Raw genomic sequence first — 14,822 nt, forward strand, 5'->3', positions numbered from 1 at the left:
CCAAAATTTAAAATGCAGATGTCATTTGGGTCAAAATATACTAAAACAAATCTAAGAAAAATAAACTTTAAAAAATAGCCAAGTTATGATTCGTTGAACTATTTTTCCATTGGATTCTTATTATTTGAAATTATGAATATAAAGCAAAGCACAGTATAATTTTTATTGAGGTTTTTAATTAAGATTCTCTGATAAGCAATAAGGAATTGGCAATAAATAAAAAATAAGCTTAAAAATAAAAATATTCAGCAAAATTTTTTATTGAAAATACTCATTTTTAGACAATAAATATACATTTGGAAGCCATGCAAGCTAAAACATTTAATAATTCTTATTGATTTAAATGCACTAAACTACGTAAGCCCATAGTAAAAGCAAAAAGAATCCTTAAAAGGGGCAAAGCAAAAAATGCTCATGTGCTAGCTTGGGACAGCAGCAAGTTAGTGCAACAGTGCAGCACAGGTACCTTTGCCGGATCTACATGCGACGACAATGATGGTTCTTGATCTCTTAGCACTATTTGAGATGTCTCAGTACTTGGTGGTGTTAAGGGGCCCGCTTGTGGCTGATAGGAGTTGTAAGGAGCTGGGACTGGCTCCTCCAGTTGGATATTAGTTAGATTTACATTAGGATTAACAGCAGAGGTTGATGCAGGGTGTGTTTCAGACGAAGGGTAAGGGACTGCAGATGAGACTTCTGCTTTCTGTGAAGTGTTTAAAATATTTTAAATATAGTGCTTCTGGTACAGTGCTGATTTTCCATTTTAGTTTAAGTTTCTATTTTTAATATAATATATATTATGTACACATATTTTGAGTGTACTGGTAAAAGGTCAATGCCTCCTAACTTTTGGGAAATTATTATACCATTTTTATATTTTAAATTAAGTGAAACCATTTAAAAGACTTAGAGAAGTTCTTAATATTCTCAAATCCAACTTATTGGCTAATTCTTTGTCTGGAAGAAGGACAAAATATATATATTCTCTTTATATCAATTCCCACATTTTAAAACTGAATAATGCACCTACAGCTGGAAAATGTTTAATGTTTGCTGCTTACCTGTTGAGAGGCTGTTTTAAATCCTGGGGAGTCTATTCTATGAATTGGTTGTGGCTGCACTTGTGGTGAATAAGAAGGGTATGTCTGGCTTTCATGATGCATTCCAGAGGAGTCCTCTCTTACAGGTTCAGAGGACCGTGTAATTGCAGACTCCGGGGGAGTCCCAACCTCATCATTAAGAGTTTCATCTAGTTCTTGATCAGTGTAGGCCCCACCTTCTGTATCTGTGTCTTCATAGTCAGAAGTGTGTCTACTGTCCGTGCTATACATTGAGTATTCACTACCTGGAGCTGACAGGTAGGATAGACGATCATCATGCAAATCAAGGTCATCACTTGTAGCACCATCCGCCTGGGTCAAATAAAAGTAAATTAAAAACTTTATTCAATATTTTAAAAGAGATGACCTTTATTTTTTACAAGGGTAGACTGGAAAGGATATTTTCCACTGGAAAAATCAAATCTACTGCTTCAAATTTACGATGGGTAAAGGTCAAGAAGAACTGTACAAGCATACATGCAGACACACAGAACATCCCTTTGTAGCTAAAACTTCTGGATGAATCCGCCATTAGCTAGATAACCCAAGTCTTCGAAACCCAACCAAAAGAGGTAAATGAAGGATCTCTGTCTATAAAGTCTAGTTACTGAATTTCTAATGCAGAGCATGAAGAAGAAAGGGAAATGAACAAGCTTGCAGAAGCACCAGCATACTGACTTAACAGCAATGGAAGAAAAACTGTAATAGTCAATGGAATAGTTCTATTCAAGCAAGAATAAAGTACAATCTTTAGAAAGCAAGTCTCAAAAAAAGTTGAAGCTGATATCTGAAGATTTTTTGGAAAGTATTATAGAAAAGCATCACTACCAGAGATATGACTCTTCCTTAAATCTTAGGAAGAAATAAATGATTGCTTATAAGAGAAGTTTCTGTTTTATATGTAATTAAGTCATGAGCTGATCCAAACATTCCAAGTTCCATTATCATAGAAGAGAAGAAATGAGAAATGGTTGGGGGGGGAAGTAATTTTGAAATCTGAACTCACCAACCTATCATTGGCTGCTATTAATATGAGACTATTTACCAGGCTCAACAACATAATCTAGTTATTAAAACAACATCCTCAAAAAGTGGGCACATCTAAATAAATACTGAAGCAGAATCCAGAGACTTTACTAATGTTTTTCTTTTTAGAGGGAATGGGTAATTGATTGGGTACCTCCACAATCTGAATCAGTACACAGAAATGAAAAATTTCTTCTTACAATCGTGAGGTAATAGAAGTAAGCTTTTTAGCATGGAATTGAAGACTTCAGTCTACTAGCCAGAGTTACGGTTCTCAGTCAATTGGCATTCTCCAAGAGAACAAATATCAATTCTATGGAAGGTGCCCCAGGAGTTTGTGCATCAAAAATAAGCCTGAGACATGACACTGAGCACTGTCTCCTTAGTATAATACATGAAAGTCTACCAGGTTGCAATGCAGTTCTTGTTTTCGGTAGAACATCTTGCCTAGATGAAAAACTCAGAGCTCTTCAGTGTATTAGATAAGAAATTTCCATGGCATAATTCTCTTGCTGACAACATAAAAGAGTGTGTTCTGTACTATCCATAATTCCTGTGAGCTCAAAAGTCACCCAGGTGGGTAATGTCTTGGGAGAAGAATTCAGAATTAACCACTTCATCCGTTCACTATTTGTTTTCAGTTCCCTGAGATAACAGATCATCTTAAGAATAATGGAGATTGTAGACAATGAATGAAACAAGAAGAACTAGGACTCAGAACCAGAAAATGCTGCCATGCCAACATCTTTAAAGAAATTCAATAAAGGGAAGTCTGATGAATCTTCATGGATTGATTATGTGACCATAAGACTATCTCAGATATGACAGAAAGAAATCTCCATAGGCTAATTCACTGAAGCTTTGACAGGAAGTCAGTTTTACTTGAAGTAGTTTTAAGAAGGAAATTCATTTATCTACTTTGAAGATATAGTATATGTAAGCAAAATAAAACAATACAAACAGATATGATTTTTATATATTCTAATTTTTAAAACCACCATAATGACAAAAGATTAAATTTATTTTATAAAGAAGAAAAAAGGAAAATTGGGGCAGCAAAGTAGGAAGGTCAATTATCGCAGAAGAATAAAGTAAATTGAAGGGGGTTTTTATTAGCAAAAATTCTAATTGTGTATTTTCTGTAATTTTATTTAAATGTATTTTTTCAGCAGATGCCTTTAAAGAATTCATCTGCAGAAATTATATTCCATTTTCTATTATCACTGGATGATGAGGACATCATAATAACAATGTTATCTCAAATATTAATGTCATAACACTAAGGCTAAGATTACAATTATTTTTCCTGAGTGCTGTGAGAGTAAAAACTAATCAAATAGTCAAAGTGTTGTCATAAAAGTGGCTAAGTGGTTTCTTGACTCACTTTTTTTTATGTACAGTGTCCTACTTGAAATGTCAATAACTCAGTTTTGTCTTGTGAATACACATGAATTACTTGTAATCCCTAAAATGGCAGAAGAAAAATGCTAGTTCTGAAAAATTGTTACATATACTACAACTACATGGGAAACTTTTGTTTTCTTGCAAAGGTGGTATACTTTTCTGAATAGGCACTGTTGTCTTAAACATGCAGCATGCACTGCCAGAGCTCCTGTAGACAGCCAGGTAGAGGAAAACAGGGGCCATGCCCAGGAATAGGGTGAGGAGTGGACAGGGAAAAAAGTTGGGAAAAATAGCACCACCATCACAACAAAAACAACAAACAAAAAAACAAACAAGACCCTACAAACTGAAAATGAGATAGCCACAATCTTTCCTTATAGTCTGTAAACTAAGTTTAAGAAAAACTGACAGGGACATTATTCTGAACTGTTACGACAATATTAAAATAAAGATGGTAAAAGGAAATAAAAACTCACTTTGCTTTTAATGGGGGGAAATGCTAAATTTATCTTGAAAAGGCATGCTCACCAAAATTGTGTGTAAAACTAATGGCAATAGCAAAAAATATTTAATATGATAGTGATATAGTAATAAAGTTGGTCTCCCAAATCATGGTCCTTAATGAAATTCACTGAATGGACAAATTAGGATTCTTAAGCTATTAGAACTACAAAAACTAGTAAAAGTAGTTTAATATATCACGTATCAGATATATATATATATATATATATATATATATATATATATATATATATATATATATATATATATATATATTTTTTTTTTTTGTCTCTAATTGAACCAAAGTTTATTCCTTGCTTCCATAACCTCTCTCTGTTATTACTGTCACTTAACATATTGCAGCAAATTAAGAGACATCAAAAATACAAAATCCTGAAATATAGGACAAAGTATTATGAAATTTCTTACCTTTCCCTCTGAAACCCAAACCAGCTGGTTCTGCTGTTGCTGAATAGCTTCTTTCAGTGCTCCATACCAACCATCATTCATTGAATTTAAATTAATAGTAGCTGAAAACAACAAAGTATTAATTTGGACTCATGAATAGGAAGATATCAGAAGTTGAGATGTAAATCAGCTGTCAACTCAACCACCAAAAAGTAATATTATTGTATTACTTGCAAGAGAGATGGAAATATTTGCAGAAGAAGATAAATGTCCTGGTGGTGCCCCAATTATAAAATGTTATTTCCCTTTAAAAAGTGGTTGATCTGGGGGCAACTAGTTGGTGAAGTGGATAGAGCACCAGCCCTGAAGTCAGGAGAACCCGAGTTCAAATGTGACCTCAGACACTTAACACTTCCTGGCTTGGGCAAGTCACTTAACCCCAACTGCCTGGGGGAGGGGGGGAGGGAGAGAAGTGGTTGATCTTGTTAGGATAAGATCTTAATGTGAATTAGCTGTGTGACCCTGAGAAGATCACTTAACCCTGATTGCCGGGTCAATGTAAAGGAAAAAAAAGATTTAAGAATGAAAAGTGTGTCTGGTTTTTAAAGCTTTCTTGGCTGTACTCACTTGTAAAAAGATGATGATTATTTTTACGAAGCTTATGAGATCGTTCATATAATTTTCTGGCACTCTTACGTGATTCTGGACACAATCGCATTCTCATTGTTTTAACACCCTGCTTAGAATCAGGGTTGAGGAATACCACAATGGGATACCACTGTGCATAATTTAGACGGTCAACAGCATTTGGTGTTACATCTAATAAAGCATGTTTATCCTACAAAAGAAAAAACAAACAAAACCCCCCCACAATGATTCCAGATATGTAATTCTCTTCAAAGAACTATCAATTCAGAAAATGACACTCTATCCAAAGAAGATAAAAACTCCTTAACTATAAAATAACCACAGACTGTAAAATTAAATGATTTTGGGGCAGTTATATGACACAGTAGATAGAGTAGTGGCTAAATCTAGAGGACCTGAGTTCAAATGTGACCTCAGAAATGTAACACTAACTAGCTGTGCGACACTGGGCAAGTCATTTAATCCCAACTGCCTCACAATACCACTCCCCAAATTAAACAATCTTAGCACAGTCATCCTGTATCATTATTATTTCAGCAATGACTAGCAGGTTTAACATTCTACTTCATTAAATTATCTCTAAAACAGTTCGTCTTAAAAACTACTTATAACAAAAGTTGTGTGTAGCTGAGACAAGTTAAATACTTCACTTAAATGTGGCTTGACCTAATTTGAGAGAAAAAATACCAACAGCATTCATTCCTTGAATAAAAACATTAGAATATTTAAATGTCATGAAAACAAAACAAAGTCAAAATTCACATCTAACAATATTAGTACAAAATTTAACCATCATAAAAGATTAAGATTTGAGGTAAAATTCAGTCTCAGACATTTATTAGTTGTGTGACTTTAGGAAGATCATTTAACCTCTCTCTCTGTCTCAGATTCCTCATGTGTAAATTGGGGGACAACCATGGCACCCAGAGTAGTTTTAAGAATAAAATGAGATATTTATCAAGATTTTGTGCATCTTGGAGTGCTAAATAAATACTAGCTTTCATAATGATGATTATTATACTTCTCATTGATGTGATTACTACTGGCAGAACTGACAATAAATTTAGTAATATTTTCTACATTTAAATGAGACAATTCTACATTTTCAATAACTTTATTTTCAATATTCATTCTTGGTTCATTATACAATTGAACTGTTTATTGCTACAACTTACCCGATCAATAATTTGTTTAATAGTGTGAAGTCGTATAATTCCAGAGCTCCGTTGATCAGTGCCAGCATCTCTAGGTTCACTTTCTAGTAAAGAAAAAAAATGTTACTCAACTTTTGAAGATACCATCAAAAATATTGGAAACACAGGTACTTCAGCTCAAAAACAAACTGTATTCCAAACATTCATTTATAATCCAATTATTCAAAACCCCAAATGAATCATAATAAATGGGGACTATGTTTTGCCAAAAAGTTGACAAATATCCATTGATGTACCTCAAGAACATAATTGCTACCCTGTAATTCTTTCTATTGTAAATCTCAATTTAACAAATATTTATCAAATTAAATGACATGTATAAGATGCTATATGGCAATACAACAACAAAATAAGACAGCCTGCAGAAAATTCAGATAGAGAAGGAATGAAATATGTGAGTAACTGGAAAATAATAAATATTCAGGGACATATTTATCTTGGAGAGGTCTGGAGGTTTAGTTTTTATTGGGGAGAGGACTGCGAGGTGCTTAGGCATGAAGATTGGGGAAAAAAAAAAATCAGTGAAAGCTTTACCAGTGAGAGCTTTATAAAAGAAGCTGAGTTGGGCTTCAAAGAAAAAAAGCACATTAAAAGAGAAGAAAAAAACCTTTGGGAGAAAAAATTAGTATCAAGAGTGTAAAAGAATTGGATAAAATTTATAATGAAGAATCAAATTATTTCAAAGATATGAATAGGTAACATTTAAATAAATAATTAGTTATGGATCAAAATATATATAATTCAAATAGATGTAACAATATTTTTGAGATTAATACTTCACACAACATTGACAAAAATAATTAAAAGTAGGGAAAGTAGTAGTGCAACTATAGAAAAAGAAGCATATTTACACACAGCTGATGAAATTACAAATTGAATGTATCAATAATAGGTGCTTTTTACATAGCTATATGCCATGACATTTATAAAACTATTAACAATAAGATAAATAAAATGTTGATACACATAATGTAATATGGGATGTGATTGAGTATATAATAGAAGGTACAAATTGTCATAGGTATTCAAACAAAAAAAGAGAATTTCAAGTTTGAGGAAAATGGGCTGGGAAGTAGATTCGTAGAAGAAAAATGAGGAAAACAGTAATTAAGCTGCACCCAAATGAATAGAAATAACTTTTAACAAATTATGATAGAGAGGGATTTCCCACCCAGAGGAAACAACCTAAATAAAAGGCATAGGAGGGCACGCTAGGGAAATAATAAGTAGCCCAGTTTGCTTGAAGCATAGAATTCATCAGAGATATGCCATAGAATGAAAGTGTGGAATTCTCTGAGTATCTACTCACAGAGTTGTTTTGAGGAAAGCACCATCTAGTGCAATATAAATGTAAACTATTATCATCCCCACTAGACTAAACATACTAAGGCATAATTTCATTCTATATTACTAAGGTCACACCAGATGCCTGGGAACCATACTACCACTCAGCAGCAGGCTGGATTTTATCTCCTCTCTCTTCCCATGTCCCACCATCCTCACATCTATCCCTCAAATGGACATTTTAAGGAATCAGATGAATCCTAAGCAGAAAGAGGAGCTACAATTCTTTACAGTTGGAAAAGGGGAAAAGATCTTCATTAAGGTAAAGGGGTTAAAATAAGATGCATGCTTAAACTAGGGTACGCATGTAATGCAAAAAATTCACTTCTGTGATATGACAGTGGCAATGACACTAATCTAATGTCGATCTAAACTGGTCTAAAAATAAGCTAACAGTATGTCTGAGCAGCTCAGTAATTTACACACAGATATGTACATTTATTAAAAATGAATAAATTGTTTATTATTTATCCTCAGCTAAAATACCAATCCTGTTGAACTGAAAGTCAAACACAATCTGTCATTAAGTTTCACCTCCAGTATCAATATTAAAACTAATCTGACAAGATAATTATCACGAATCTACCAAAATTATGCTCTTTTAATAATATACAATCCTTTCATTTTTCAATGTCATTTAAAGTTTAGACTAGTGCTTTAATTGAAGGTCAATTAAAGAATTTGAACTATGAGAAAGAAAACATTCATAGAATTGTATTTTTTGTCTCTATTCAATTATTTTAATCCTTTTCCTTACGCTACTATATTATACAGTATAATGGTGGTACTGGAGAAAAAAAATGATCCAGTAATCTGGATTCCTAACTTTGTGTGTCATAGACCTCTTGCAAGTCTGATAAACCCTAGAAACTCCTGAGAACAATGCTTTTTAATGAATATAAGAGAAATGTATTCCAAATGAAAACTACAAAATTGCAATAAAGATGTAACATCCTCATTTGAGTTTACAAAGCCCTTGAAATATATCCATGAATACCACATGCAAATTAAGAGCCCGTGTTAAGAATTAAGAGTCTAGAATATTGATGATAGTTCTAGAGTTAATCAGGACAATCTCCCTTTAAAACGCTTTACTGAAACTTTCTAAATAACTACTGGCAAGTTACCAATCTCCCTGAGACTCACATTCATTCTCAAAATGAGGAAACTATTAATTTTAGTATCTGCTCAAGAGTTATTTTGAGGACCAAGTTTTCACACTTTAAAAAGCCCTTTACATAATGCCAGCTAAGAACATTATCATCCAAGATACCTGTGTAGCACAGTGGAAAGAGTGGGACTCAGGAAGACTAGAGTCCAAATTCTGTATTAGACCCTAATGAGAACCATGTGAACCTAAGAAATTCATTTATTTTCTCAATTTCATTTTCCTCATCTGCAAAATGGGGATGATAAGGAGTACCTACCCTCAGAAGTTTGAAGATGAAAATGTGGTGGTAAACCTTATACCGATATATATATATCTATATATATAAAATATATATAGATATATATATATAAAATATGATATATAATAATGCTAATAGCATATGCATATATGCTATTAGCATTATTATTATTCCTACACAAAACATTAATTTGATGACATCATGGATTAGAGGTGATCCTCAGTTTTTGAAGGCTATATCAGCAAAATATAAGCTCTGACAAGACTAGCTCTTATGGAAAGACTGACACTGGGATTCACATAGTTTTTAGATTATCTTATTAATCTTAACTTGTTTGCTGATACACTAAAAGAGATAGCTGTCCAATTTTTAACAAAACGAGAATACCTAAATTCTAAATATTGACATTCTCAATATCAAAAAATAATCATAATCATAAAAATAAGAAGTTGTAGTTAAACAAGAGGAATGGCTCATATTTTGTTCTTAAAGATGCAAGAAAAAGAAGTATTTGATCTGTAAATTACTATGATTATCTTAAGTAGTTATAAGACATGCATGAAAATAATTTTGAAATCAACATCTTTGGTTAAGGCTAAAAAGATAAACTCTACAATGAGTCAGAGAAGATCCTCCCCATTAAAAGCAATACATATGATACAGGATGATTTTACTGCAAAGGTGAAAAGTTTTCTTTCCCCATCAAATTGAAAAACCTGGGTCAAGATGAAGAAAGAAAAAGATTTGCAGTTTACATGGTACCTTAAGTTCATGAAATCATAGGAGGAAAAATTTCAAGGACATGAACATGACAGAAATCAGATAAAATATAATCAACTCTAAATTTTGTTTTTTCCTAATGTTGACAGGAATTTATTCTACCAATATAGGAATGTCCTGAAGAAGTAATCAGTGTTCAGTAAAAAGGCCAACTTCATTAGAACTAAGATCACATTCTTCTTGTGCAGCATGATAAATGTAGAAATATGTTTAGAAGAACTGCACATGTTTAATCTATATTGGATTACTTGATGTCTAGGAGAGGAGAAGAGATGGAGAGGGAGGGAGAAAAATTTGGAACACAAGGTTTTACAATAGTATTTATCTTTGCCTGTATTTTGAAAAATAAAAAGCTATTATAAAAAAGAACTAAGATCACAGTCATTACAAAAACATATTGTGAATATATTCTTTCTTACCCTTTCCGTGATAATTTGTGTATACACATATTATAAAAACTAACTTTTACATATAAAATTTAGCAAAAATTTAAAATGAAATCCCAAAGAGTATGGAGGATCTATCAATTCAAAGGCATATGTTGATATATGTAAAATAAAAATAATTAAAATAATGGAAACTTATTTACAAAATGAAAGTGACTACTGATGAGGCAATATCTTATATTGGATAGAGTGCTGTGCTAGGAGTTAGGAAGACATGGTTCCAATCCTATTTCAAACAACAGGTAACCCTAGAAAAATAATAGCCTACCAAGAGAGGAGAGAAGGGAGAGTATGCTAGGTACTATGGAATGCAAATATAAAAGAATAACGCAAGAGTACTTTTAAAATAGTCTATTCAAGGAGATAATATGTGTATATCAAGAAAATAATATGTGTATATATCTGATATGGCAATTTAAAATCATTCATAACTGGGCACAGGAATTTCAATTGGTGATGAGGTAGGAAGATAGACTACAAAGAGAAAAGGAGTAGGGGTTTGGGAGAAGAATGGGTTCCTGGCTTTTTCTAGAAGTAAGGCTATGAAAAGGAAAAAGAGATAATGGAACAATAACTTAATAGAAAGATTTAGAGAAGGTTTTTGTTTGTTTGTTTGTTTGTTGTTTTGCCTGAGGCAAAGGGGTTAATTTAAGTTGAGTTGCCCAGGATCAAACAACTAAGAAGTGTTAATTGTCTGAGACCAGATTTTAACTCAGGTCCTCCTGACTTCAGGGCAGGTGCTCTCTGTCCACTGCACCATCTAGCTGCCCTGAGAAGGAATTTTTAAAGGGAAGAGGAGATGTGTGTCTAAAGGAAAGAGTGAAAAAAAGCTGGTAGAAAGAAAAAAATGAAGTTGTCATGAGTTCATGGAAAACAGCAGATAGATAAAGTAAAGGGTGATGTTTAGATATTTTGAGATAAAAAAGGAAGAGGAAACTCACAGCAAATGATCTAAATTTTTTTCAGTAAAGTAAAAACAAGGTTCTCAGGTGAGAGGTTGAAGAAAGGTGCAAGTACAAATAGAATGGAAAAGATTAAAATTAGTAGAGAAGATTCTGGGAGTGAAATAAAAAAACAATTAGGGAAGAAAAACAGTATTGCCTTGCTGCAGTGAGTGTTCAATAGAAGTTAGGAAACAAAGGCATAATATTATCATCTCATCAGAACAGTTGTGTGATTCCATCCAATTCTGTTCAGCACTATGCTAGTAGGAGTAAAGGAAGCCAATGATGGTAGGAATAATCTAAGGACCCATCCTTACATTTAGCAGGGGATAGGCAGTGATAAGGAGGCAAGACATTTGAAAGTATAGGACAGGATGGAGTTGAGGTGTTTAATTACAGGTGTGGAATGAGATGGAAAGAAACTGAAGTCAGAGAAGATCTTGAGAAAGGACCAAGGAGTAGAGAGATTAAATGTGGCAATGAAGGCAAAGACACTGTGAGGAGGGGTGAGATACATAAAGAAATGACACAAGATCGTGGTCAGATAATTTCAGAATTTTTGATTAAGGTATGAGAATTTTACCTAGCTGTAACCATCCCTCTATGACTTTCCACCATGTGTGGCTGTAGTAAAGTTAAGGAGACTAAAGAACTAGGAAGTTTGAGGGAACATCAAAAGGAATTATTAAATTCACCTAGGATAAGAGTAGAAATTGTAGAGGAGAAGTCATTGATGAAGTCAAATGCTAAATTCCTTGAAAAATGAAGGTAAATTACCAGGGAGCTAAGTTTTTGTTGTTCAGTCATTTTTCAGTCATCTCCAATTTTTCATGAACCCATCTGGGATTTTCTTTGGCAAAGTTAATGGAGTAGTTTGTCTTTTCTTTCTCTAGTTCATTTAACATATAAGGAAACTGAGGCAAACAGGCTTAAAAGACCAGCCCAGGGTCACATAAGTAGCAAAGTTCTGGTGCCAAATTGGAAGTCAGAAGATTAACTTTCCCAACTTAAAACCACAGCAATCTATCTATCCACTGTGCCACTGCCCCATAGAGCTAGTTAAGTAGACAACAGCTATTATAATTTGCACTGAGTAAACTTCAAAATGAAGAGAAGTTGAGTGATAATGACCAAAAAGGGATTTTAAAAGTTTACCTCCCCAACAATGAGGAAGTAAATAGGTATTTCTACTCCTCGTCTAAAAACAGTAATCAACAATCAAAATGGTACTCACTTGCCACTTGATAAATATCTGGTTCTTCTCTTGCTAGTTTCTCTCTTGCAACATCAGCAATTGGTCCAAAGATAGTTACAGGTCTGAGAAATCCAGCTACAAGAGAGACATTATTTTAGTGAAAGCAATTCATTGAAGATATTTTTATTTACCAGGATAGGATGGATATTGAATAGGCTAACACTTAAAAAGAAAGCTACCTTCTCGAAGAACAACTCTTTCATAAGCAGGAAACTTAGTTTGAAATGGTTGAGCAGAGAGATCCTCTCTGCTTTTACGTAAGTTTCTTTTAGAGCTACGAAGACCTCGGAATCTCCAAAAGTCAGCACGATCTCCTCCTGCTGTCTTTGGAAGTGTATACTGAACACTGGCTAGCTGCTCAGCTCTGTATTAAAAACAGAACATTAACTTTTGAAACATAAGTCTAAGTAATATTATTTAAATCTTAATCTCAGTATAATTTGAGGATCTTTCACTATAGCAATTTTTAGCACTGAACAATGATTTATATTAGACCAAAGTTGAATAAACTTATTTTTATTACTTATTAATATATATATATATATATTTGTATACATTTCACAAAGGAGATGTTTTAAGTTTTTGTTAATTGTACTATTCACTTAATTTACTCCAAGAAGAATAATTATTTACTCATACCTGTTCTTATTAGGAATGATGCCTCTTTCTACCTCCTTGTGATTTTTGCCAATTCGTATAGCCAGCCAAGAACCCAATTTTCCATTGTATAAGGTATCCACTACACGGAACACTTCTCCTTTGTTGAAACTAAGCCCATAAGGAGATTCCTTTTCATATTCGAAGTGTGTTCTAATATAAAAAGAATCTCCTACATCTGATTCTACAATGCGACGATAAACTGAAAGAAAACAAAATAAACATGTAGAATGTCATGAGAAATGTTTAATAATCCTCTATTAAGCATTGTGTGCTTTACAAATATCTAATTTGAGTGATTCAAGGTAATTCCAATGGATTTGTGATAGAAAAAGCCATCCACATCCAGAGAGAGAGCTATGAAGATGAAATGTGATCACCTGTGTTGTTTGTGTTTTTCTCTTTTCTTTTCCTTTTAATCTGATTTTTTTCTTGCAAAGCATGCTATTTGTGGAAATATGTTTGGAAGAATTGTACATGCATAAATCTATATTGGCTTATTTGCTGTATAGGGGAGGGAGGAAGAAAATTGAAATGCAAGATTTTCAAAAGTTTGAAAAGTTTACCCCCCCCCAAGCAATGAGGAAGCAAACAGGTATTTCTACTCCTCATCTAGAAACAGTAATCAACAATCAAAATGGTCTTTCCGTGTATTTTGAAAAATAAAAAAACTATTGTTGTTATTATGTGTGAATGTGTTTGTGTATGTATATAAAAAATCTCATTTGAACTTTACAACAACCCTGGTTAAGTAGGTGCTATTGTAATCTCCATTTAGAATTAGAAGAAACTGAGGTAGATAGAAATATAAGAAATCAGGTTTAGAAGTCAAGTAGTCCTGATAATTAAGCAAGTACTCTGTCCAATGAGCCATGCAATTGTTTCAATGATTCAAACATCTGAAATAATGGGTAATATCTAATTTTTTAGAATTGTGGTATGGTTTTATTTTTTAAAATTTAATTCAATTTAATAAACAATTATCGGGCACTTATAATGCATAGAAACATTCTAGGGACTTGGGAAACAAGAATAAAAAAAAAAAAAGATCAGTTCTCAATGAACTTGTATTTTACTTTCAAATCTTCAAAAGAAAAATCTGAAGTTTAAACAAAACTAGTGGGGGTAGGAAAAAAAATATCCTTAAAATATTAAAATATCAAAACAAACAGTTGTCATTAAACTTATATATTACCAGGAGTCTCATTTTTCCTATGGGTTATATACTTAAGATCCTGTTTTACTATCTAATTTCATCTATGATCATTAGTCTCTCTCATAAATGCCACAAGAAAGTTGTTAACAGATAATTTATCAGTTCAACCAACTGAGATACAGTTGTGGTTTTCCTTTATTGATTTTATTAAGGAAAAATCTAATAAATCACTAAGATCAAAAACTGTTTTCTTCTACAGCACTCCCTCTATGAATTTATATTTTTTCATGTTGGGATAACTATGAAAACAACTTACCATCCTTTTTTTTCTGTGCCAAGATTGTCACTTCTTCTCCTTTAGGGAGGTCAAGCAAAAAAAGCACAGCTTCTTCTCGGATGATATTTGTGAAATCTACATTGTTTACCTGTTAGAATGAAGTTCATAAAAATCATCCTATAACATGGAATGTAAACTATTTATGCAAAACTAAACAAAACAAAAACTCTCATTTGATTTTCAATTATTTAAC

General features: G+C 32.9%; 1 protein-coding gene across 11 annotated transcripts in view; it reads right to left on the bottom strand.

Moving 5' to 3' along the window:
- TJP1 (tight junction protein 1) overlaps window positions 1-14,822 on the bottom strand; it is a 336,975-nt gene that overhangs the window by 14,948 nt on the left and 307,205 nt on the right. For 9 of the 11 annotated variants that reach the window (XM_074294985.1, XM_074294987.1, XM_074294986.1 and 6 more), the window contains 9 exons: window positions 14,609-14,717; window positions 13,119-13,338; window positions 12,659-12,843; window positions 12,459-12,554; window positions 6,263-6,345; window positions 5,067-5,277; window positions 4,461-4,561; window positions 1,062-1,412; window positions 467-703 (listed from right to left, as the gene is read on the bottom strand). In XM_074294985.1, coding sequence (XP_074151086.1) covers window positions 467-703; window positions 1,062-1,412; window positions 4,461-4,561; window positions 5,067-5,277; window positions 6,263-6,345; window positions 12,459-12,554; window positions 12,659-12,843; window positions 13,119-13,338; window positions 14,609-14,717 — 1,593 coding nt within the window. The remainder of the gene's footprint in view (window positions 1-466; window positions 704-1,061; window positions 1,413-4,460; window positions 4,562-5,066; window positions 5,278-6,262; window positions 6,346-12,458; window positions 12,555-12,658; window positions 12,844-13,118; window positions 13,339-14,608; window positions 14,718-14,822) is intronic. The other 2 variants (XM_074294991.1, XM_074294988.1) reach the window with 1 other exon arrangement.

Source organism: Sminthopsis crassicaudata, chromosome 2, assembly GCF_048593235.1.
Source record: "Sminthopsis crassicaudata isolate SCR6 chromosome 2, ASM4859323v1, whole genome shotgun sequence".
In the NCBI taxonomy this organism is placed as follows: Eukaryota; Metazoa; Chordata; class Mammalia; order Dasyuromorphia; family Dasyuridae; genus Sminthopsis; species Sminthopsis crassicaudata.